General features: G+C 42.4%; 1 protein-coding gene across 1 annotated transcript in view; it reads right to left on the bottom strand.

Annotated features, from left to right (window-relative positions):
* Positions 1-3,449: 3,449 nt before the first annotated feature.
* METTL21A (methyltransferase 21A, HSPA lysine) overlaps positions 3,450-22,839 on the bottom strand; it is a 146,614-nt gene continuing 127,224 nt past the window's right edge. Inside the window, exon 4 of the mRNA XM_053698633.1 lies at positions 3,450-4,355. Within this exon, the coding sequence (XP_053554608.1) occupies positions 3,964-4,355 (392 nt within the window). The 3' untranslated portion in view covers positions 3,450-3,963. The remainder of the gene's footprint in view (positions 4,356-22,839) is intronic.

Here is a 22,839-nt window from a genome sequence, read left to right as displayed (position 1 = left end):
ACTGGGCAGATCACTCCCATGGTAAAAAGGTCTTCTACACAGTGTAAGAACGCCTCTCTTTTTGTCGGGTTTACAGACAATTGAGAAAGATGGAACCTCCCTCTTGGAGGGGAGTCCTTGAAATCTAGAAGGTATCTCTGGGTTACAATTTCTACTGCCCAGGAATCCTGAACGTCTCTTGCCCAGGCCTGAGCAAAGAGAGAGTCTGCGCCCTACAAGACTGGTCCCGGATCGGGGGCTACCCCTTCATGCTGACATAGTGGCAGCAGCAGGCTTTTTGGCCTGTTTACCCTTGTTCCAAGCCTGATTAGGTCTCCAGGTTGGCTTGAGCAAAGTTCCCCTCTTGCTTTGCAGCAGAGGAAGAGGAAGTGGGACCACTCTTGAAGTTTCGAAAGGAACGAAAATTATTTTGTTTGGTCCTTGTCTTATTTGACTTATCCTGAGGGAGGGTATGACCCTTCCCTCCAGTAATGTCTGAAATGATCTCTTTCAGTGCAGGCCCAAATAAGGTCTTACCTTTGAAAGGGATGGACAAAAGCTTAGATTTAGATGACACATCAGCTGATCAGGACTTAAGCCATAACGCTCTATGCGCTAAAATGGCAAAACCTGAATTCTTTACCGCTAACTTAGCAAGATGAAAAGCGGCGTCTGTAACAAAAGAATTAGCCAACTAAAGAGCCTTAATTCTGTCCAAAATATCATCTAGTGGGGTCTCCATCTGAAGAGCCTCTTCCAGAGCCTCAAACCAAAAGGCAGCTGCAGTGGTTACAGGTACAATGCATGCTATAGGTTGAAGAAGAAAACCTTGATGAACAAAATTTTTCTTTAGGAGACCCTCTAATTTTTTATCCATAGGATCAATGAAAGCACAACTGTCTTCAATAGGTATAGTTGTACGCTTAGCCAGAGTAGAAATTGATCCCTCCACCTTAGGGACCGTCTGCCATGAGTCCTTTATGGTGTCAGAAATAGGGAACATTTTCGTAAAAACAGGAGGGGGAGCGAACGGAATACCTGGTCTATCCCACTCCTTAGTAACAATGTCCGAAATCCTCTTAGGGACCGGAAAAACATCAGTGTAAACAGGAACCTCTAAATATTTGTCCATTTTACACAATTTCTTTGGAACTACAATAGGGTCACAATCATCCAGAGTAGCTAAAACCTCCCTGAGCAATAAGCGGAGATGCTCTAGCTTAAATTTAAATGCCGTCATATCTGAATCTGTCTGAGGAAACTTCTTTCCTGAATCAGAAATCTCTCCCTCAGATAGCAAATCCCTCATCCCTACCTCAGAACATTGTGAGGGAATATCAGATACGGCTACTAAAGCATCAGAAGGCTCAGCATTTGTTCTTAACCCAGAGCAACTGCACTTCCCTTGCAACCCAGGCAGTTTAGATAAAACCTCTGTGAGGGTAGTATTCATAACTGAAGCCATATCTTGCAAGGTGAAAGAATTAGACGCACTAGAAGTACTTGGCGTCGCTTGTGCGGGCGTTACCAGTTGTGACACTTGGGGAGAACTAGATGGCAAAACCTGACTTCCTTCTGTCTGAGAATCATTTAATGCCAAATTTTTATAAGTCAAAATATGCTGTTTGCAATTTATAGACATATCAGTACAAGTGGGACACATTCTAAGAGGGGGTTCCACAATGGCTTCTAAACAAATTGAGCAATGAGTGTTCTCAGTGTCAGACATGTTTAACAGACTAGTAATAAAGCAAGCAATTTATAGACATATCAGTACAAGTGGGACACATTCTAAGAGGGGGTTCCACAATGGCTTCTAAACCAATTGAGCAATGAGTTTTCTCAGTGTCAGACATGTTTAACAGACTAGTAATAAAGCAAGCAAGCTTGGAAAACACTTTATTTAATGAAAAAAAACCAATTTGCAAAAACGGTACTGTGCCTTTAAGAGAAAAAAAGGCATACACAAACTGCAAAACAGGTTAAAATTGCTTCAAATTTTCCGAAATTTTAACAGTGTACCCACTAAGCCTTAGAAGGATTGCACCACAAGTAAATAAGCAATAAACCCACAAATGACAAAACCGGATTGAAATTTGTCTAAAACCAGTTAAAACCCCTATTAGCACCTTGCCACAGCTCTGCTGTGGCCCTACCTGCTCTTAGGAACGATAATCTGGGTTAAAGCTTTGAATAGGCCCTCAGAAGACTATCAGGACCTCAGGAGAAGTTGCTTGCTGCTTGTTTGAATTACTAAATGCGCAACTGAGGCGCGAAAATAGGCCCCGCCCACCTCACTCAATGTTGCTGGGGCCTACACAAATCTAGCAAACTATGTTTGAAAACCATGTGGGTTATAACAACCCTAAATAAGCCAAATGACCCCCATAAACATAAAAAACGCTAATCCCAGAACACACAAATGTTTGTCCCACTTTCTCATAAATAAACTGAGTGACCAAAAAACTTAGCCCTTCATGCAAGCTAGTAAAGCCTCTTTCATACTAGGATTACTGCTTACCCTTCCCCTAATGGGGATACTGTCAGCCTTTCTGAGTTAACACAGTCTCTGCAGAAAATATGACTGAACATACCTCATTGCTGCATAGCAAGAAACCGTTCCTCACACTGAAGTATTCCTGTACTCCTCAGCTTCTGTGGGAACAGCAGTGAACCTTAGTTACAAATGCTAAGATCATAATCCTCCAGGCAGAAATCTTCATCTATGTCCTGCCTGAGAGTAAATAGTACAACACCGGTACCATTTAAAAATAACAAACTCTTGATTGTAGTTAAAATTAAACTAACAGCTTAACACCTCTTTCACTTTACCCTTCCTGCTTAAAGCCGGCAAAGAGAATGACTGGGGGGTGGAGTTAAGGGGGGAGCTATATAGACAGCTCTGCTGTGGTGCTCTCTTTGCCACTTCCTGTTAGGAAGGATAATATCCCCCACAAGTAAGGATGAATCCGTGGACTCGGTACATCATGCAAAAGAAATACGTCTCAGAATGGTTAGGGGACACCTATCAATGATGTAAAGTTTAGAGCATTTCACATATTTAACTGTCTTCTTGAAGAAATAAAATTAACTTAGATGGAAAAGAAGAGTTACGGATATGGGGTGGGGAAAAGCTCTGGAATGGAGTGTTTTGCTTGGTGGACAAGGAAATTATATCCCCCATGTGATGATGTTGTGCACTCCCACCATCATTTGAAAGGAATTATTTTGTTTAACGTTGATCAGTTGTGCATGTGTAAGCCTAGAAATCAATATTTTATATACAAAAGTATTCAAAGAACACTATACGTTAATAGGAATTCTGTGTGTTGACTGAACCAGATTTTGGTTCTATGCTATAGTCTGCTACAAAAAGTTATGCCTTCTGGTTTAATTTCTTCTGAGAATGCATGGTTATATATACCTATGGAGAGGTTCCTAAATGGCCTCTTAAGAGAAACTTCTCTCTATGGGGTTTTGGGGTACTTTATTTGTTTGTAATTCAGTGGTCATATGACAAACATGCTTTTCATACTTTTAAAAAAATGTTTCATTTTGACAATAATGCATATAGGTGTTTAAAATATACAAGTGTATAAAAAAGAATATAGACTAACACCTCAATTGTAAAATGCTGCATACTTTCAAACACTAATTGCCCATACTATACATTTGAAATCAGGTAATAAAGCCCTAGAGCAAACTCCATAGTATTCAATTCCATGTCCTTTTAAAGTCATATTACTTAAATTAATTTTATTATGAAAATATTGTTCTCTTATAACTTAACATAGTTAATGAGATGTAAAAACAAAAACCATCATCCAGAAAAAAGGCTTGGCACTCTTTAGTCACATCAGTTCTTATTAGGAGGCAGAGTTGCTTTAAGATTCATTGATGTGCATTTTCTTGACACAAGTTTAGCGTTTCCAGTTTGTCTTGCTGAAGCTACTGGTATAAACTTAGCAAAAACAATGGCACAGTTTAAAGGTCATTCTTAAAAGCTTTCTTATGAGCTTTAAATATATGTACATCAGTATTCTTGTCATAATGCACCTCTTTCACAGTGAAATGTTCCTTCATCATATCCATGAAATTTTGGTCTCTCTGATAACGGAGGCGGCAGGACAACAGGACCACTGTGTTATCAGAACTCAGGTGCAGAAGAGTCTTTAGCAGATCATGAAATGTCTCCTCCAAATAAATGACATCAGCACCCACTATCAAATCATAGGTGGAAAAGTTTTCTAATGATTGGCCCCATGTCAACGACTTAACAGATACTTTATCAAGAAAATCAGAGGGAACATTATCTCTAACATTAGACTTGAGAAATTCCATTGTCATCTCTCTGTCTGTAATTGTAACTTGAGAACCTAGTAAAAAAAAAAAAAAACATTACTCAATATCCATATAGTTACATGGTGTAATCAGGATGATTTTTTTTTTTTAATTTTTAGATTGTGTGAGGTGTAAGACAAATTAACAGAATCGCACACTATTAACACTACATTGCAGTAAAACGCTTTTAGAATTTCTGATCGTATCTACTCTGCTTTAACCTGTGTGAAATCAAACAAAAAAATATGCCCTTTTAAGTTGATACTCAACCCACATGTTAAAGGTACAGTAAACAAGTTGAGATTTTTATTTCAAATGACTAGTTATGCATTAGGGTTGCACCTATACCATTTTTTTAAGACCGAGTACAAGTACGATACTTTTTTAAAAATACTTGCCGATACCAATTACCGATACTTTTTTATGTCATGTGACAGTGTCCCAACCACAGACTAATGATTTAAGATAGCTTCTTTATAATTATGAAGAACTGTAACTCAAAAAGACATTATGAAAAAATAAAGCAGTTTTATTTGCTTGTTGTCACAAAGTTGTAAAAACTCGAAGAAATTTCACAGAACACGTTTATAAATAAAAATATTACATTAAAATATATTCATAATAACAACAATAAATAACACATGTAATATCACAACAAATCAAAAGTGCAAAACAGTAAAAAATATACCAGTGCACTGTTTAAACATGGGGAACAACACTATGGGCTACCTTACATTTGACTGGTAAACTTTACCAATCCTCATTGCATGTCCAACTCCATTAAAGTCTAGTGAGTTTGAAATGTGAACAGAGCACTGGTAAAGCTTACATATCAAATGTAATCTAAATCTAGTTCTATTATTGTAAGACTAGTCCTAAAGCCCATTCACACGGGCCATTTTTTGCAGTACAGCGGTCCCACCCCTTGCGCTCGCTCCCTTCCCCTCTCTTTTGCTCTCTCTTTCTCCCCTCTCTTTTACTCTCCCTCTCTCCCCTCTCTCCCCTCTCTTTTACTCTCCCTCTCTCCCCTCTCTTTTGCTCTCTCTTTCTCCCCTCTCTTTTGCTCTCTCTTTCTCCCCTCTCTTTTACTCTCCCTCTCTCCCCTCTCTTTTGCTCTCTCTTTCTCCCCTCTCTTTTGCTCTCTCTTTCTCCCCTCTCTTTTACTCTCCCTCTCTCCCCTCTCTTTTGTGCTCTCCCCCCTCTCTTTTGTGCTCCCTCCCCCCTCTTTTGTGCTCCCTCCCCCCTCTCTTTTGTGCTCCCTCCCGCCTCTCTTTTGTGCTCCCTCCCCCCTCTCTTTTGTGCTCTCTCCCCTCTCTTTTGTGCTCCCTCCCCCCTCTTTTGTGCTCCCTCCCCCCTCTCTTTTGTGCTCCCTCCCCCCTCTCTTTTGTGCTCCCTCCCGCCTCTCTTTTGTGCTCCCTCCCCCCTCTCTTTTGTGCTCTCTCCCCCCTCTCTTTTGTGCTCTCTCCCCCCTCTCATTTGTGCTCTCTCCCCCCTCTCATTTGTGCTCTCTCCCCCCTCTCATTTGTGCTCTCTCCCCCCTCTCATTTGTGCTCTCTCCCCCCTCTCATTTGTGCTCTCTCCCCCCTCTCGTTTGTGCTCTCTCCCCCTCTCGTTTGTGCTCTCTCCCCCCCTCTCGTTTGTGCTCTCTCCCCCCTCTCGTTTGTGCTCTCCCCCTCTCTTTTGTGCTCTCTCCCCCTCTCTTTTGTGCTCTCTCCCCCTCTCTTTTGTGCTCTCTCCCCCTCTCTTTTGTGCTCTCCCCCTCGCTTTTGTGCTGTCTCTCTCCCCCATCTCTTTTGTGCTGTCTCTCTCCCCCATCTCTTTTGTGCTGTCTCTCTCCCCCATCTCCTTCCCTCTCTTTTGTGCTCTCTCCTTCTCTTTTGTGCTCTCTCCTTCTCTTTTGTGCTCCCCCCTCTCTTTTGTGCTGTCTCTCTCCCCCATCTCTTTTGTGCTGCCTCTCTCCCCCATCTCTTTTGCGCTGCCTCTCTCCCCCATCTCTTTTGCGCTGCCTCTCTCCCCTCTCTTGTGCGCTGTTTCTCTCACCCTCTCTTGTGTGCTGTCTCTCCCCCTCTCTTTTGTGCTGTTTCTCTCCCCTTCTCTTTTGTGCTGTCTCTCTCGCCCTCTCTTTTGTGCTGTCTCTCTCGCCCTCTCTTTTGTGCTGTCTCTCTCCCCCATCTCTTTTGTGCCGTCTCTCTCCCCCTCTCTTTTGTGCTGCCTCTCTCCCCCATCTCTTTTGTGCTGTCTCTCCCCCCTCTCTTGTGTGCTGTTTCTCTCCCCCTCTCTTTTGTGCTGTCTCTCCCCTCTCTTTTGTGCTGTTTCTCTCCCCTTCCCTTTTGTGCTCCCTCCCCCCTCTCTTTTGTGCTCCCTCCCCCCTCTCTTTTGTGCTCCCTCCCCCCTCTCTTTTGTGCTCCCTCCCCCCTCTCTTTTGTGCTCTCTCCCCCCTCTCATTTGTGCTCTCTCCCCCCCCTCTCTTTTCTGCTCTCTCCCCCTTCTCGTTTGTGCTCTCCCCCCTCTCTTTTGTGCTCTCCCCCATCTCTTTTGTGCTGTCTCTCTCCCATCTCTTTTGTGCTGTCTCTCTCCCCTATCTCCTTCCCTCTCTTTTGTGCTCTCTCCGTCTCTTTTGTGCTCTCCCCCCTCTCTTTTGTGCTGTCTCTCTCCCCCATCTCTTTTGTGCTGTCTCTCTCCCCCATCTCTTTTGTGCTGCCTCTCTCCCCCATCTCTTTTGTGCTGTCTCTCTCCCCCATCTCTTTTGTGCTGTCTCTCTCCCCCATCTCTTTTGTGCTGCCTCTCTCCCCCATCTCTTTTGTGCTGCCTCTCTCCCCCATCGCTTTTGTGCTGTCTCTCTCCCCCTCTCTTGTGCGCTGCTTCTCTCACCCTCTCTTTTGTTCTGTTTCTCTCCCCTTCTCTTTTGTGCTGTCTCTCTCGCCCTCTCTTTTGTGCTGTCTCTCTCGCCCTCTCTTTTGTGCTGTCTCTCTCGCCCTCTCTTTTTACATATCAAATGTAATCTAAATCTAGTTCTATTATTGTAAGACTAGTCCTAAAGCCCATTCACACGGGCCATTTTTTGCAGTACAGCGGTCCCACCCCTTGCGCTCGCTCCCTTCCCCTCTCTTTTGCTCTCTCTTTCTCCCCTCTCTTTTACTCTCCCTCTCTCCCCTCTCTTTTGCTCTCTCTTTCTCCCCTCTCTTTTGCTCTCTCTTTCTCCCCTCTCTTTTACTCTCCCTCTCTCCCCTCTCTTTTGCTCTCTCTTTCTCCCCTCTCTTTTGCTCTCTCTTTCTCCCCTCTCTTTTACTCTCCCTCTCTCCCCTCTCTTTTGTGCTCTCCCCCCTCTCTTTTGTGCTCCCTCCCCCCTCTTTTGTGCTCCCTCCCCCCTCTCTTTTGTGCTCCCTCCCCCCTCTCTTTTGTGCTCCCTCCCGCCTCTCTTTTGTGCTCCCTCCCCCCTCTCTTTTGTGCTCTCTCCCCCCTCTCATTTGTGCTCTCTCCCCCCTCTCATTTGTGCTCTCTCCCCCCTCTCATTTGTGCTCTCTCCCCCCTCTCATTTGTGCTCTCTCCCCCCTCTCGTTTGTGCTCTCTCCCCCCTCTCGTTTGTGCTCTCTCCCCCCTCTCGTTTGTGCTCTCTCCCCCCCTCTCGTTTGTGCTCTCTCCCCCCCTCTCGTTTGTGCTCTCTCCCCCTCTCTTTTGTGCTCTCTCCCCCTCTCTTTTGTGCTCTCTCCCCCTCTCTTTTGTGCTCTCTCCCCCTCTCTTTTGTGCTCCCTCCCCCCATTTTTTGCAGTACAGCGGTCCCACCCCTTGCGCTCGCTCCCTTCCCCTCTCTTTTGCTCTCTCTTTCTCCCCTCTCTTTTGCTCTCCCTCTCTCCCCTCTCTTTTGCTCTCTCTTTCTCCCCTCTCTTTTACTCTCCCTCCTCTTTTGTGCTCTCTCCCCCCTCTCTTTTGTGCTCCCTCCCCCCTCTCTTTTGTGCTCCCTCCCCCCTCTCTTTTGTGCTCCCTCCCCCCTCTCTTTTGTGCTCCCTCCCCCCTCTCTTTTGTGCTCCCTCCCCCTCTCTTTTGTGCTCCCTCCCCCCTCTCTTTTGTGCTCCCTCCCCCTCTCTTTTGTGCTCCCTCCCCCCTCTCTTTTGTGCTGTCTCCCCCATCTCTTTTGTGCTGTCTCTCTCCCCCATCTCTTTTGTGCTCTCTCCCCCATCTCTTTTGTGCTGTCTCTCTCCCCCATCTCATTTGTGCTGTCTCACTCCCCATCTCTTTTGTGCTGTCTCTCCCCCCTCTATTGTGTGCCGTTTCTCTCCCCCTCTCTTTTGTGCTGTCTCTCCCCCCTCTCTTTTGTGCTGTCTCTCTCCCCCATCTCTTTTCTGCTGTCTCTCCCCCTCTCTTTTGTGCTCTCTCTCTCCCCCATCTCTTTTGTGCTGTCTCTCCCCCTCTCTTTTGTGCTCTCTCCCCCCTCTCTTTTGTGCTCTCTCCCCCCTCTCTTTTGTGCTCTCTCCCCCCTCTCTTTTGTGCTCTCTCCCCCCTCTCTTTTGTGCTTTCTCCCCCCTCTCTTTTGTGCTTTCTCCACCCTCTTTTGTGCTCTCTCCCCCATCTCTTTTGTGCAGTCTCTCTCCCCCTCTTTTTTGTGCTGTCTCTCTCCCCCATCTCTTTTGTGCTGTCTCTCCCCCATCTCTTTTGTGCTGTCTCTCTCCCCCTCTCTTTTGTGCTGTCTCTCTCCCCCTCTCTTTTGTACTGTCTCTCTCCCCCATCTCGTTTGTGCTGTGTCTCTCCCCCTCTCTTTATCCCCCCTCTTCTGCTGTCTCCGATGTCTCAGCAGTCGGCCCCGCCTACACCATGGCCGGCCACGCCCACTTCACGTCGGCCACGCCCATGTCACGGCCGTCCGGCCACGCCCACTCCACCACACGCTGACCCTGACTCCAGATGCCAGGTCAGTCAGGCCAGGTGTGTTTGTCCTCGCGCGCAGTTTCTACTGCGCATGACAGCTTCGGACAAACACACTTGGCCTTTTATTATATAGGATGTGTGTTCATAGGAATTAACTTAACTTTTTCTATGAACACTCTTCCTGCAATTATATAAGCTAAGGATGTTCCTCCGAGTACAGTATGTTTTGAGCATAATTATGCAAGATAAGAACTAGCAGTATAACAGGCAATCTAGCAATTATAATAATTTTTCAAAAGTTAGTAGCAAGTTCTTTTTAAGGAACAGAAGCATCTCTGTGTGTTCAGCTATACGTCTGTTTCTGCTATCAGTAATGTCGTTTGATGCTAAGCTGAACAGTCTTTCACTTTCAGCACTACTGCATGGGGCAGAAAGATAATTTTGGGCCATTTTAGCCAGAGCTGGAAATCTCAGTTTATTAACTGCCCAGTACTTCAGGGGTTTGTCTGAACGAGGTACAGTGATCTCTCTTACAATAATACAATACACCATCAATTTGTATTGGCAGAACAGAAGTGAACCATTTTTAGTTGAGTCTCCACTGCAGCTTAAAATTAAATGGGAACATGCAGTTTGAAAAAACTACACAATATAGCGTATGGGTAGAAAGTGGAGGTATCGGTTTAAGTATCGGTACATTTGCATGAGTACAAGTACTCATGCAAATACTTGGTATCGGCACCGATACTAGTATCGGTGCAACCCTATTATACATAATAAAACAAATTTGCAGTATACTTTTATTATAGCGCCTTGAGACCCTCACGGGTGATTAGTTTGCACTCTATAAGTATTCAAAAGATAGATAGATATACTTTTAAAATTTATTTTGCCACTTTTCATGTAATTCAGCTGTGAAATTTTTTTAACAGAGCTGGCTGACATCCCAGGGGTTAACCTGCTTCTAGACATGTGCATTCAGCAGTTTTGTTAGCAGCCGAATGTGGAAGAAGGCGGCCGCTCGTGGCATTCAGCTCTTTTCGGAGCTGGATTTCCTCTTCAGATTCTAAGATCTGGATTTGCACAGATTTTTGTTTGTTGCATTTTCACAAGAAGAAATCCAGTTAATGAAACTGCCGAATGCACATGCCTACCTGCTAAATAGCTTTCCCTAATTGCTTTCAGCTGATAACCACTGCAGAACCATGCACTTTATACTAACATAAACACCCTGGCTATTGAATTGTATCCTCCAATTAAAGCAGGTGGTAGCGTAATTTGGATATTGAATAGCAACTGTCGCAAACAAGAATTACATTTTTTTTTAATGTTGAACCTGGCTGATATGTTTTTCTACTGCAAGACAAAAAAAATTCTTACAATCACAAGGTATTTCCCTTTAACATGAATAATCCATATTTAATTGTATTATTTAAAAAAAATAATAATAAGAATAAGTTTGGAATTTACGAATTTGGGGATTTATACCTGTACAGATTATACAATTAGTTAAAATACAAAATGTATATATATATATATATATATATATATATATATATATATATATATATATATATATATATATATATATATATATATATATATATATATATACACACACACACACAAACACATATACACACACATACATAAATAAATATATTAAAAATAAAAAACTTTTTTTCCCCTAAGTGAAGAACAACATAATTTATGTAAGAACTTCCCTGATAAATTAATTTCTTTCATATTGGCAAGAGTCCATGAGCTAGTGACGTATGGGATATACAATCCTACCAGGAGGGGCAAAGTATCCCAAACCTCAAAATGCCTATAAATATACCCCTCACCACACCCACAATTCAGTTTAACGAATACACTATGAATGATAGAAGGGGAGAAGCGCGGACTCAAGTGTAGTATAAAAAGTTTTATTAGTTAAATAACGAGCGACAAATAAAAACTCACAAGATGCTATAGCGGTCTGTACATATCAAAAGCCGACTGCTATATATCACCCAAGATCCTTTCCGATTGTCACTCCGGATGTATATGTCCAGTAAGTTCCAGTCTCACTCGTGGGAATACACCTCCACTGAGATTACAGGCAATCCCGCTCTGCAGTCGCGGGATGGATGACGTCTCTTGTGGCGCTTAGCAAGCGGTGGATCGCTGGATGTTTCTTAGAGACTACGGATTCTTTTTGGTCCCCTGTGGGATCCGTAGTCTCTAAGAAACATCCAGCGATCCACCGCTTGCTAAGCGCCACAAGAGACGTCATGCATCCCGCGACTGCAGAGCGGGATTGCCTGTAATCTCAGTGGAGGTGTATTCCCACGAGTGAGACTGGAACTTACTGGACATATACATCCGAGTCACAATCGGAAAGGATCTTTGGTGATACCTTGAAACCTATCTTGTAACCCTGAGCTATGACCTCCAGGATCCTGCACGTCCCTGAACCAAAGCGACTGAAAGAGCGACAGACTGCCCCCTACACGATCCAGAAGAGGACCGGGGACCGCCCAATCATGCCGACTTAGACTCGGCGGGCTTCTTGCTCTGCTTGGATTAATTCCAGGACTGAGCCGGCTTTCAAGAGCTCTTGTTTTGCTCTAGGCTAGCGGAGGACTGCTGACATGGGCTTTATCAGAACAAAAATTGTCCCCTAGACTAGTTCATATACTCTTGCATTAGGGGGGCACCCTTGCCCCCTGTGACCATGGAGATAATAGAGTCCAGGCCTGGACCAAACAAAATCATTTCCTTAAAGGGGAGGGAAAGAAGTCTAGACTTAGACGTCATATCCGCAGACCATGACTTCAGCCAGAGCCCGATGGGCCTGAACAGAAAAACCTGAAGCCGTAGCATTCAGGCGAATAATCTGCTTATTAGCATCACCGATATAAGAATTAGCAACTCTCAAGGCCTTAATTCTTTTCTGAAAAACGTCGAGGGGACCCTCCCCCTCGATCAAATCCTGTAAGGAGTTGCACCAGTAGGTAGCAGATCCAGCAACCGTGGCAATAGCCGCCGCTGGTTGAAACAAATATCCTGTATGTTGAAACATCTTTTATCCATGGGCTCTTTAAACGAAGAGCTATCCTCAAGCGGGATAGTACTACGTTTAGCAAGGGTGAAGATAGCGCCCTCCCATTTAGGGACGGAACCTTACAACTCCATTGAGAGTCCAGGACCGGGAACAAATTGTTAAAGGGAGAAGAGGGGAAAAAGGAATCCAATCCTGTCCCATTCCTTCTCAATAATGTTCGCCATTTAACAGGAGCAGGGAAGGATAAGGTACCACCCTGTCCTCAAACTCTATCCAATTTAGGAATCAAAGGTTCATCAGGCAATTTGGCCTCTAGAACTTCTGAATTCGCCAAAAACTTCCCTTAGAAGAAAGTGCAGATTTCTAAAACTAAAGTCTGGTTCCTCCGGAGCCGGAGGTTTAGAGGCAGCAGACACCGACCCAGAATGTACATACTCTGAAGTCTTAGAAAGAACTTCATCCTCGGATAACCCTATCAGATAAATCCAATAAAGTATCTGATGTACTCTGGGAAGGAGTGCAATATGTACCCTTTCGCTTGCGCTTAGCAGGGCGAGGTAAAGCATTAAGGCCACAGACACTGCCGTCTGAACTGCGCAGTAACGTCTGGTAAAAAAAAGGCCCCCCTCCAGATGGAGGATCAACAATGCTACGGAAAACTGCATGTGTAGAGGGATAAGAAGGTGGGGTACGCACCTCACTGGACGACAGCTCCTCAGAGGTGGACAGCACAGTAGTATCAAACATGTTTTGAATTGTCAGAACTTGAAATGCACCTAACTTTTTAAGGCTACCTCTGCTACATATATGTCCCTATGTGGCTTTAGCTGATAACTGCAAAACAATGCACTTTATGCTAACCTTATGACAGTGACTAGCTTTGTTGTCTATGGACTAAACCCCAGAAAGTCTCTTCCAAATAAGGCAAATGGTGGGTGGAGTTTGGCTACTGAAAAATTATTGCAGTAAAAAGAATATTAATTAGTTTTAAAAACATTAAAAGGGACAGGAAACCCCAACATTTTCTTTCGTGATTTGGATAGAACATGTTAATCAACTTTCCAATGTATTTCTATTATCAAATTTGCTTCATTCTCTTTGTATTCTTTGCTGAAGGAACATTGGCAGCTAGCTGAACACATCTAGTTAGCCAATCACAAGAGACAAATGTGTGCAGACACCAATCACCAGTTAGCTCGCACTAGTGTAAGGTATGTGCGTATACTAGGGGAACAAAGCACATTCGAAAATAGAAGTGGATTTAAAAGTGTTTTAAAATTACATGCTCTAAATGAATCACGCAGGTTTAATTTGACTTTCTTATCCCTTCAAGACTTGGCTGATATGTTATTCTATAGCAACAAAACAGAGATTTGTCTTGTAATTACAAGGTGTTTACTGTCCGTTTAAATAATACTTTAAGTCTTCAATTGGTTTAGAATTTGTATAGAAGGTACCCTTAACTGAAAGATGATATGATAATTTTAGAATATTCTGATTATTGACCAAAGGCTGCATCCACATGAAAGCTGCTATAGGGATAAAGAAGAAAAAGAGAAGACAAAATTGTGCTCTTCTTTCTGGTACCTATTACGTTATGTAAAAAGCTACTATTAACACTGTATTGAGATATAAAAACAGAGATAACTTTGCAATGACGGAAGAACAAAACATGAGTAAATTCACTCCTCACATCATATATAAAAAAAATACACAAACCCTGAATACAGTAAAAGGAAAAACGTTTAGGTTTTTGTTCTTTACAAAATCAAGGATTCAAAAACCAAACTCATTGACATAACTTTTTAGTCTTGATAATGAAATGAACTTTGGGAGAGAACACTGCACCACAAATGTCCAGGAGAAATAACAAATAAATACTGGTCAAAAAGTTTCAACCACCATTTGTCTTTTGATTATATTTGACAAGGTGCTACATAAGATAGGGTGAATATAGGACCCTTACAGTTTACCTAAATGTCACAGTAGAAAATAAATGGGAAAAAAAAAAAGAAACGTCAGGAAACTGTAGGACAAATGCAGGAATAGGAGTCTTCCTGTACAAACTGATTTACATTTCTGCCTTTGTCTTTGTTGACTTAAAGGGACAGTCAACACCAGAATTTTTGTTGTTTTAAAAGATAGATAATCCCTAAATTACCAGTTCCCCAGTTTTGCATAACCAACAGTTATAATTATACATGTTTTGTTTATAAAAGCTTTATTAGATGAACGTGCTCGTGCATACATAGTTATAAATTTCACGAATACAGTGATACAATTAACACGTATAACATTGGAGCTTCAGAGTTTATATAAATGCTAATTGCTCCGCAATATAAATTTTGTTTGTTCAACGTTCTTGGAAGAATAATACATTTTTAACAACAATAAAACATATCTATAGTAATCTTACATTGAATATCTTGGTAAATCGGTCATGTCTTTATTAGTTTATATTCATGACAGCATACTCCTGTACCTTGACTCATAGAACAGAAGTAAATGAAAGACATAACCGATCCACATAGTGGTAGGTTATAGAAATGGTTTAGGAAAATAGGAAAGTAGCAGATAGGAGAAGAGGAGGGAGGGCGAGAAGAAGAAGAAAAAAAAAAAAGACAAGTAGGGAGTGAGGAGATATTAATGAGGGGTGGGAGTGTGAGGATATTAATGTGTTTGGCCAAAGTCAACCCTCCACTATCCTGTGATATTAAAGGACCTTTCCCTGGACAATGATCTATCTCTATAAAGTTTTACCTTCCCAGAGTAGTGACATATATTCATATGTGGTAAGTTTTCCCATTTTGAGGTAGTGGTATCTCTCTAGACTGAGCAGTTCACTGACTCCAGTCCTCCACTCCTCTATACTTGGAGCCTGTGGTGATTTCCAATGTCTCGGGACTAATCCCTTGGCACAATTCAGCATCAGTGTAAATAGCCTCAATTTGGCTTCCTCAGTTATTTTGGGTAGGTTATGAAACAGCAAATAGTGTGGTTCAGGGGGTATGATGACTGTCAAGAGTCTACTGCATTCCAAAAACATATCCTCCCAGAAAGGGTGTATAAGCGGGCATGCCCATCATATATGCATCAGTGTTCCTTACTCGCCGCAGCCCCTCCAGCAATCCCCTCCAACATGAGGATACATTTTTTTAAGTCTCTGAGGAGTGAGGTACCATCTGCTCAAAAACTTGTAATGCATTTCCTGTAGGCGGGCTGAGACTGATGTCTTTCTTGCTTTATCAAAGATTTTGACCCTTGTTTTAGTCTCGAGTCTGGTACCTAGTTCGCTGTGGCATGCATCCACATAGGAAGGTAGGGTGTTATCATCTCTGACCAGCAGCAGCTTATATAGGCGTGAGATCAGATGATCGTGTGTACTAGCTGTAGTACAGAGCTTTGCAAAAGGCGTTTTTTGTCTGAACAACAAAGTCTTATCGTTGAGGCTATTGAAGTAATGATGAAATTGAGCGACATGGAACCAGGATGAAAACATCCAACTGTCCCAATCAACCAGATCTTTTTGAGTCTTAGGCTTTCCCTGATGAATAGAATTAGATATGGCTGCTTCGGCTAAAGTATATGATAAGCCCCGGTTATATAATTTGTTAGCGAGACCATTGTCTGGATTCTCACGGACCGGGGTCACAGGGGCGTCCATGGTTGATATGCTATTGTCAGTTTTAATCAGGTCGTCCCACAACTGGAAAACGTCTACCAACAGGGGATATTGTTGTATCTGTCTGGGGCGCCGTGAGGCTGCTACCCATGCGAGAGAACCAACATTGCCTCTTTTCAATATATCATTATCCAGCCCTATCCAGGCTTTATTGGAAGAATTGTGGCATCACTCCATCAAATGCCTATAGCCTTACGATAGACTGAAAGTTGAGGGACCCCAACCCCCCCCCCTGTCTCTTGGGAGATACATTGTTCTCTAATTCACTCTCGGTTTAATTCCATTCCAAAATATAAGTCTCAATCGCTGATTGAATTTGGTGGATTAAATGTGAGGCGGAGGAAAGGGGTATCGTCTGCATAATATATAGTGCTCTAGGCAGAATGTTCATTTTGATGACATGTATGCGTCCCACCCAGGATATATTTTTATTTTTCAACGTGGCAAGATCACGCACAATAGCGTCTCTGATCTGCTTATAATTAACTTCAACAATCTCTTTCACCGATGGGGCTAGAATAATCCGTAGATATTTTAGTCGTCCAGAGGCAATTTGAAGTGTGCATTGGGTACGCAGGGTATCCATGACTTCCCGTGGTTCAGTAATGTTGAGGATCTCCGATTTAGTTGGGTTGAGCAGAAAATCAGATACGCTCCCATAGTTTTCAAACTCAGCAAGTGAGGCTCAAAGAGATGATGCGGTGTTAGTCAGTGTCAGCAGGATATCATCCGCATACAATGCAAGCTTATGCTCAAAACCACCAACTCTGATACTCTGAATGTTTGGGTTGCCTCTGATCCTACAAGCCAGAACCTCCACAACCAAGGCGAACAGAAGGGGGGAAAGGGGGCACCCTTGTCTGGTGCCATTGGCGATCTGAAAGGGTGTAGAAAAGATGCCGTTGACGCGAACTCGCGCTGTCGGCGCCGAATATAAAGAAAAAACTCTGTTAACAAACTTTGGGCCAAAGCCTAACTTTTCCAGAGTATGGTGCATAAACGCCCAATTGACCCGATCAAAAGCCTTCTCCACATCCGTCGATACTAATACCAACGGTGCGGAGTTGGCCTGGGCATGAGAAATCAGCTGAATAATTCTCAGGGTATTATCGCATGCTTCCCTTACCAGGATGAAACTGGTTTGGTCTGATGACACCAAACGAGGCATAGGCATTTGAGGCGATTAGCAATGACCTTTGCCAAAATCTTGACGTCAGAATTAAAAAGAGAGATTGGTCTGTAACTTCCTGGCTGATCCGCAGGTTTGCCAGGCTTAGGTATCACTGTAATGAATGTCTCTAGCATCATTCGGGGCAAAGTTGGCTTATCTGACAGCATATTGAACAGGTGAAGTAAACGAGGTACCAAAACGTCAAGGAAAGTTTTATAGTATTGGATACCGAATCCATCTGGACCGGGGCTCTTGCCTATAGGAAGTTCCTTGATAGCCAAAACAATCTCCTCTGCCGTAAAGGGGGCGTCAAGCTGTTCTGTTTCCTCTTGAGTCAGCCTCGGCATATCCACCTCAGAGAGGTAGTCCACCACGGCCTGCTCCGACTCAGGCTCATCAGCCCGGTCGTTCTGTTCGTGGCTTGGTGGGTGAATGTTATAGAGGGCCTCATAGAACTCCCCAAATATGTTTGCAATTGACTGCCCATCCCTATAACTGTTCCCTCTTTGGTCTGTGAGCTCATAAACATATGGATTGAGTCGCTGGCATGCAATAGCCCGTGCAAGAAGCCTCCCTGCCTTGTTGCTTTGTTCAAAAAAGCGTTGTCGGAGTTTTAATGCCTTTGCCTGATGTTCTCCTTGTAGATAATGTAATAGCTCCGATCTGGCAGAAGCTAGGTCTTTCTTTAGTGTCTCGTTTGTAGGTGACTCTTTGTGTGCCTGTTCTGTTTCAGATACTTTAGATAAGAGCATCCTATATTGTTCCTTTCTTTTTCTATTTAATGCTGATTTGTGTTTGATCAAGATACCTCTGGCTACGCATTTGTGTGCCTCCCACACAGTAGTAGGACACAGGAGGTCATCCGAGTACAGACGGAAGTATTCGTCAATGCAGTTATGCATTTCTCGCTCAAAAATGTGATTATCAAGAAGAGAGTCCTCCAGCATCCACACAAAGGCAGTCAATGGGGTATCAGACTAGTCTATAGAGCATTTGACTAGGGAATGGTCCGACCAAGTGATCGAGCCAATGCTGCTGCTGGTTGTCAAGGAAAGCCCTGCTGAATCTGTAAAGAGATAGTCGATTCTGGTGTACTTCCTATGTGGATGGGAGTAAAATGTATAGTTTCTGGTTGTAGGATGCAATGTGCGCCAAATATCATGAATGACCAGGTCTCTAAGGGTTCTAGTGAGATGCTTGAGTACTTTAAATGGGATGCTGGAGAGGCCATCCGAGGTGTCCATATCCGGACTGAGTGAGGCATTTAAGTCTCCCACCAAAAAAAGAATGCCTTTTTGTATTTCCAGAATCTTATGCGCTGTTTTTCTGAGGAATTAAACCCATCGCGGAGCAGGGGAAGTATAAATTAGCTAGAGTGATGGGCCTATTATAAAGTGTGCCAGTCAAAATTAGACATCTACCCTCGGGGTCTCTATATAGTTGATCTAACTGAAAGGGGATCTTGGAATGAAACAAAATACCTACACCGTTTTTCTTTGTGGGGCCTGAAGCGAAGTATGCCACTGGGTACTGGTGATTGTACCATTTGGGCTCGTTATGTCTAGAGAAGTGTGTCTCTTGTATAAAAATCACATCTCCGCCCATCCTGTGAATGTCCCTAGTGACTATTGATCTTTTCCCTGGGTTATTGAGGCCTTTTACATTTATAGTGATAAGATCTATAAAGGTGACCATCTTTACCCCCATGTAAGTGAGCCATCGCGAGCGCGCTTGGGTTGAGTTGAAAGAGGCGGAATGTCTGAGGAGGGGGGGGGGATGAGGAGAATGGAGAGAGGGGGAAAGAGGGAGGAAAAAAAAAAAAAAAAGAGGAAGAGAAAGGAGGGTAAGAGAGCAAAGAAGGTATTGGGGTGGGGAGAGGAGTTAGAATTGGTTAGTATGGTAAGGGAAAAACTAGTCAGGTGCTAGTGAAGTTTTGAAAGATTTGGTAGGAATCCCCAAACGTTGGGGTTATACCTAGAAATCAGCGGTAAATAAACAGTCAAAATTTAAGTATATAAGTATATCAGGGGGTAGTAACCCCATAACTCTCATTTATTAAAGTCAGGGCCGGACTGGGAATAAAAAGCAGCCCTGGAAAGATTTTAGACCAGCCCTATAATCCGCCAAAGACACACTCTCACATATATATATATATATATATATATATATATATATATATATATATACACACATACATACTGTATATATGTGTGTGTGTGTGTGTATATATATATATATATATATATACATATATACACATACACATATATATGTGTGTATATATAATTTAATTAATGATTTATATATATATATATATATATATATACACAGTATATATACAGTATATATATATATATATATATATATATATATATATATATATATATATATATATATATATCCTTAATTAAATTATAAAAAGGCATTATTTGGAGACAATTAACCCTGTAGCTGATAAATAAATTAAATATATTATGCAGCACAGTTTAGCAATTAGGTAAGGCTGACAGAGATTGTTGGCATTAGAAGGTCTTTGTTGTAGATAGGATCGTTTTTACAACACACAGACCCATGAAAAATTACCCAAGACCATGAGATGAAGAGGAGCAGAGAGTTATAGCAAGAGGTCAGGAGCTCATCGCAGCTCGTTAGTTTAGAGGAATTCAGGACCCAGAGGTTTTTTATTTCCAATTTCCACATCTGTTTTTATCAGTAGGATCAGAGAAAAAAACACTAACTTACTAGGCTAGCTACTAGATCTTCTTTTCTGTCTTCTAGTCGTCATGGTCTAGACCTGGCTGAGTAGTAAAGCGTTTCACACACAGAATCCCCTTGCTGCTACAGTCCCTTACGCTCAGTGTGTGTACAGGAAGCGTAATTGGAGCAAACCACTGGGCATAATTCTGAAGGGGGTGCACGCTGAAACGGCCAGACAAAGCACAAAAAAGAGGAGGGTACAGCTGCACAGAAAAGAGGCACCAAAGGGCTGCCTGTTAAAATAAAAAATAGCTCTATTTAATCAAAGTTAAAATATAAAGTACATAGTTGTCACAACCATCCTGACTAGTTTTGTGCCATAACAGGCACTTAATCAGTGCCGGTTACAGCACAAAACTAGTCAGGATGGTTGTGACGACTATGTACTTTATATTTTATCTTTGATTAATGAAAACTATATTTTATTTTAACAGGCAGCCCTTTGGTGCCTCTTTTCTGTGCAGCTGTACCCTCCTCTTTTGTAGTAAAGCTCTTTCCTGAGCCTCTCTCCTCATCACTGTCTGACAGAGTGACATTCAGTCCACTGCGCTCATACCCGAAACGAAGCCCTGTATTAAAAACTGCCTTCACTGCAGTGCGCACAGATCTCACACCCCAAAGGCCAGCCCTGCATGTGCTGAGCTCTCTGTGTAGTTGCCAAGTTAACTGCCGGCCCTGGCGGCCCACTGTCCAGGCGGCCCACCGGGATTTTTCCCTGATTAAAGTGTATATTTATGAAATAACTTGAAAAAAACAACTAAGATGATCCTCATGTACCCGTATTGTAACAAATAAAAATTATAACATTTCCAAACAGTCAAATTCGGCACATTCCACATCTCCCACCTCCAGGAATAAAGCAATGCCCATATCTGGCGCCTTGGAGCATATATTTGTACTCAGTGTACTCCAGAGAAAAAAAACAACAAACAAAAAAAAAACCAATAAAAAAAAAAAACCCAATAACTAACCCTGTATACATTTTTGGGTAATAAAACATGTGTCACATATGCACAATACTATGTTCAAGTATCTTGTAGATCTGGTGGATTCTCTTTTTGCCCATCCCTGATGATGGTGAGTGTTCTAGTGGACATAGAGATCTCTCAAAAGATAAACTTTTACATACGACAGGAAGCAGGCACTGCATCAAGGAATCCTTTAAAACAAAATGATGCTTTATTGAAAAATATTTAAAAAAAGTCCCTAAAAAATCTAAAACACTAGGCCAAGCAATATCTCATAATATAGTTATGAGAACCAATGTAAGAAAACAGGATTGGCTTAAACATAAGGGAAATTATAGATGTGGTAGGCGCAATTGCAACATGTGTACTCACATTCAGGAAGGTGATCAGTTTATGAGTACTAGCATAGGAAAACAATTCACTATAGATTTCTATGCAAATTGTAGTACCACTTTTGTGGTTTACCTACTCACCTGCAATTTGTGCCAATTACAGTATACAGGCCAAACCTCTAGGGAGGTTCGAAAAAGATTTAACAAACACACCACAGACACCAAAAACTATAATAAAGATTCTGCGGTTGCTAACCACTTTAATGGCTACCACTTCACTAATGTGGCCAACATGAACATACAAATTATTGATATTGCAACTACATCTATAAGAGGGGGTAATAAATTTAAATGTTTGGAAAAAAACAGAATTTATGCTTACCTGATAAATTACTTTCTCTTACGGTGTATCCAGTCCACGGATTCACCCTTACTTGTGGGATATTCTCATTCCCTACAGGAAGTGCAAAGAGAGCACACAGCAGAGCTGACCATATAGCTCCCCCTCAGGCTCCGCCCCCCAGTCATTCGACCGACGGTTAGGAGAAAAAGGAGAAACCATAGGGTGCAGTGGTGACTGTAGTTTGACAAAAATAAATTTAAACCTGACTTAATTGCCAGGGCGGGCCGTGGACTGGATACACCGTAAGAGAAAGTAATTTATAAGGTAAGCATAAATTGTGTTTTCTCTAACATGGTGTATCCAGTCTACGGATTCATCCTTACTTGTGGGATACCAATACCAAAGCTTTAGGACACGGATGAAGGGAGGGAACAAGTCAGGTAACTTAAACGGAAGGCACCACTGCTTGCAAAACCTTTCTCCCAAAAATAGCCTCCGAAGAAGCAAAAGTATCGAATTTGTAAAATTTGGCAAAAGTATGCAGTGAAGACCAAGTCACTGCTTTACAAATCTGTTCAATAGGAGCCTCATTCTTGAAAGCCCATGTGGAAGCCACAGCTCTGGTGAAATGAGCTGTAATTCATTCAGGAGGCTGCTGTCCAGCAGTCTCATAAGTCAATCGGATAATGCTTTTCAGCCAAAGGAAAGAGACGTAGCAGTAGCTTTTTGACCTCTCCTCTTACCAGAATAGACAACCAACAAGGATGATGTTTGTCTGAAATCTTTAGTTGCTTTTAAATAGAATTTTAAAGCACGAACCACATCAAGATTGTGCAACAGCCGTTCCTTCTTAGAAACTGGATTAGGACACAGAGAAGGAACAATGATTTCCTGGTTAATATTCTTATTAGAAACCACTTTCGGAAGGAAACCAGGTTTGGTACGCAAAACAACCTTATCTGCATGAAACACCAGATAGGGTGAATTACACTGCAAAGCAGACAATTCTGAAACTCTTCGAGCAGAAGAAATAGCTACCAAAACAAAACTTTCCAAGATAATAACTTAATATCTATGGAATGTAAAGGTTCAAACGGAACCCCTTGAAGAACTGAAAGAACTAAATCTAGACTCCATGGAGGAGCCACAGGTTTATAGACAGGCTTGATTCTAACTAAAGCCTGTGCAAACGCTTGAACGTCTGGTACTTCTGCCAGACGCTTGTGTAACAGGATAGACAGAGCAGATATCTGTCCCTTTAAGGAACTAGCTGACAATCCTTTCTCCAATCCTTCTTGGAGAAAAGACAAAATCCTAGGAATCCTAATCTTACTCCACGAGTAACCCTTGGATT

Source organism: Bombina bombina, chromosome 1 (genome assembly GCF_027579735.1).
Source record: "Bombina bombina isolate aBomBom1 chromosome 1, aBomBom1.pri, whole genome shotgun sequence".
Taxonomy (NCBI): Eukaryota; Metazoa; Chordata; class Amphibia; order Anura; family Bombinatoridae; genus Bombina; species Bombina bombina.
The sequence above is the reverse complement of the archived record's forward strand: the minus strand, read 5'-3'. Positions and strand labels throughout refer to the sequence as shown.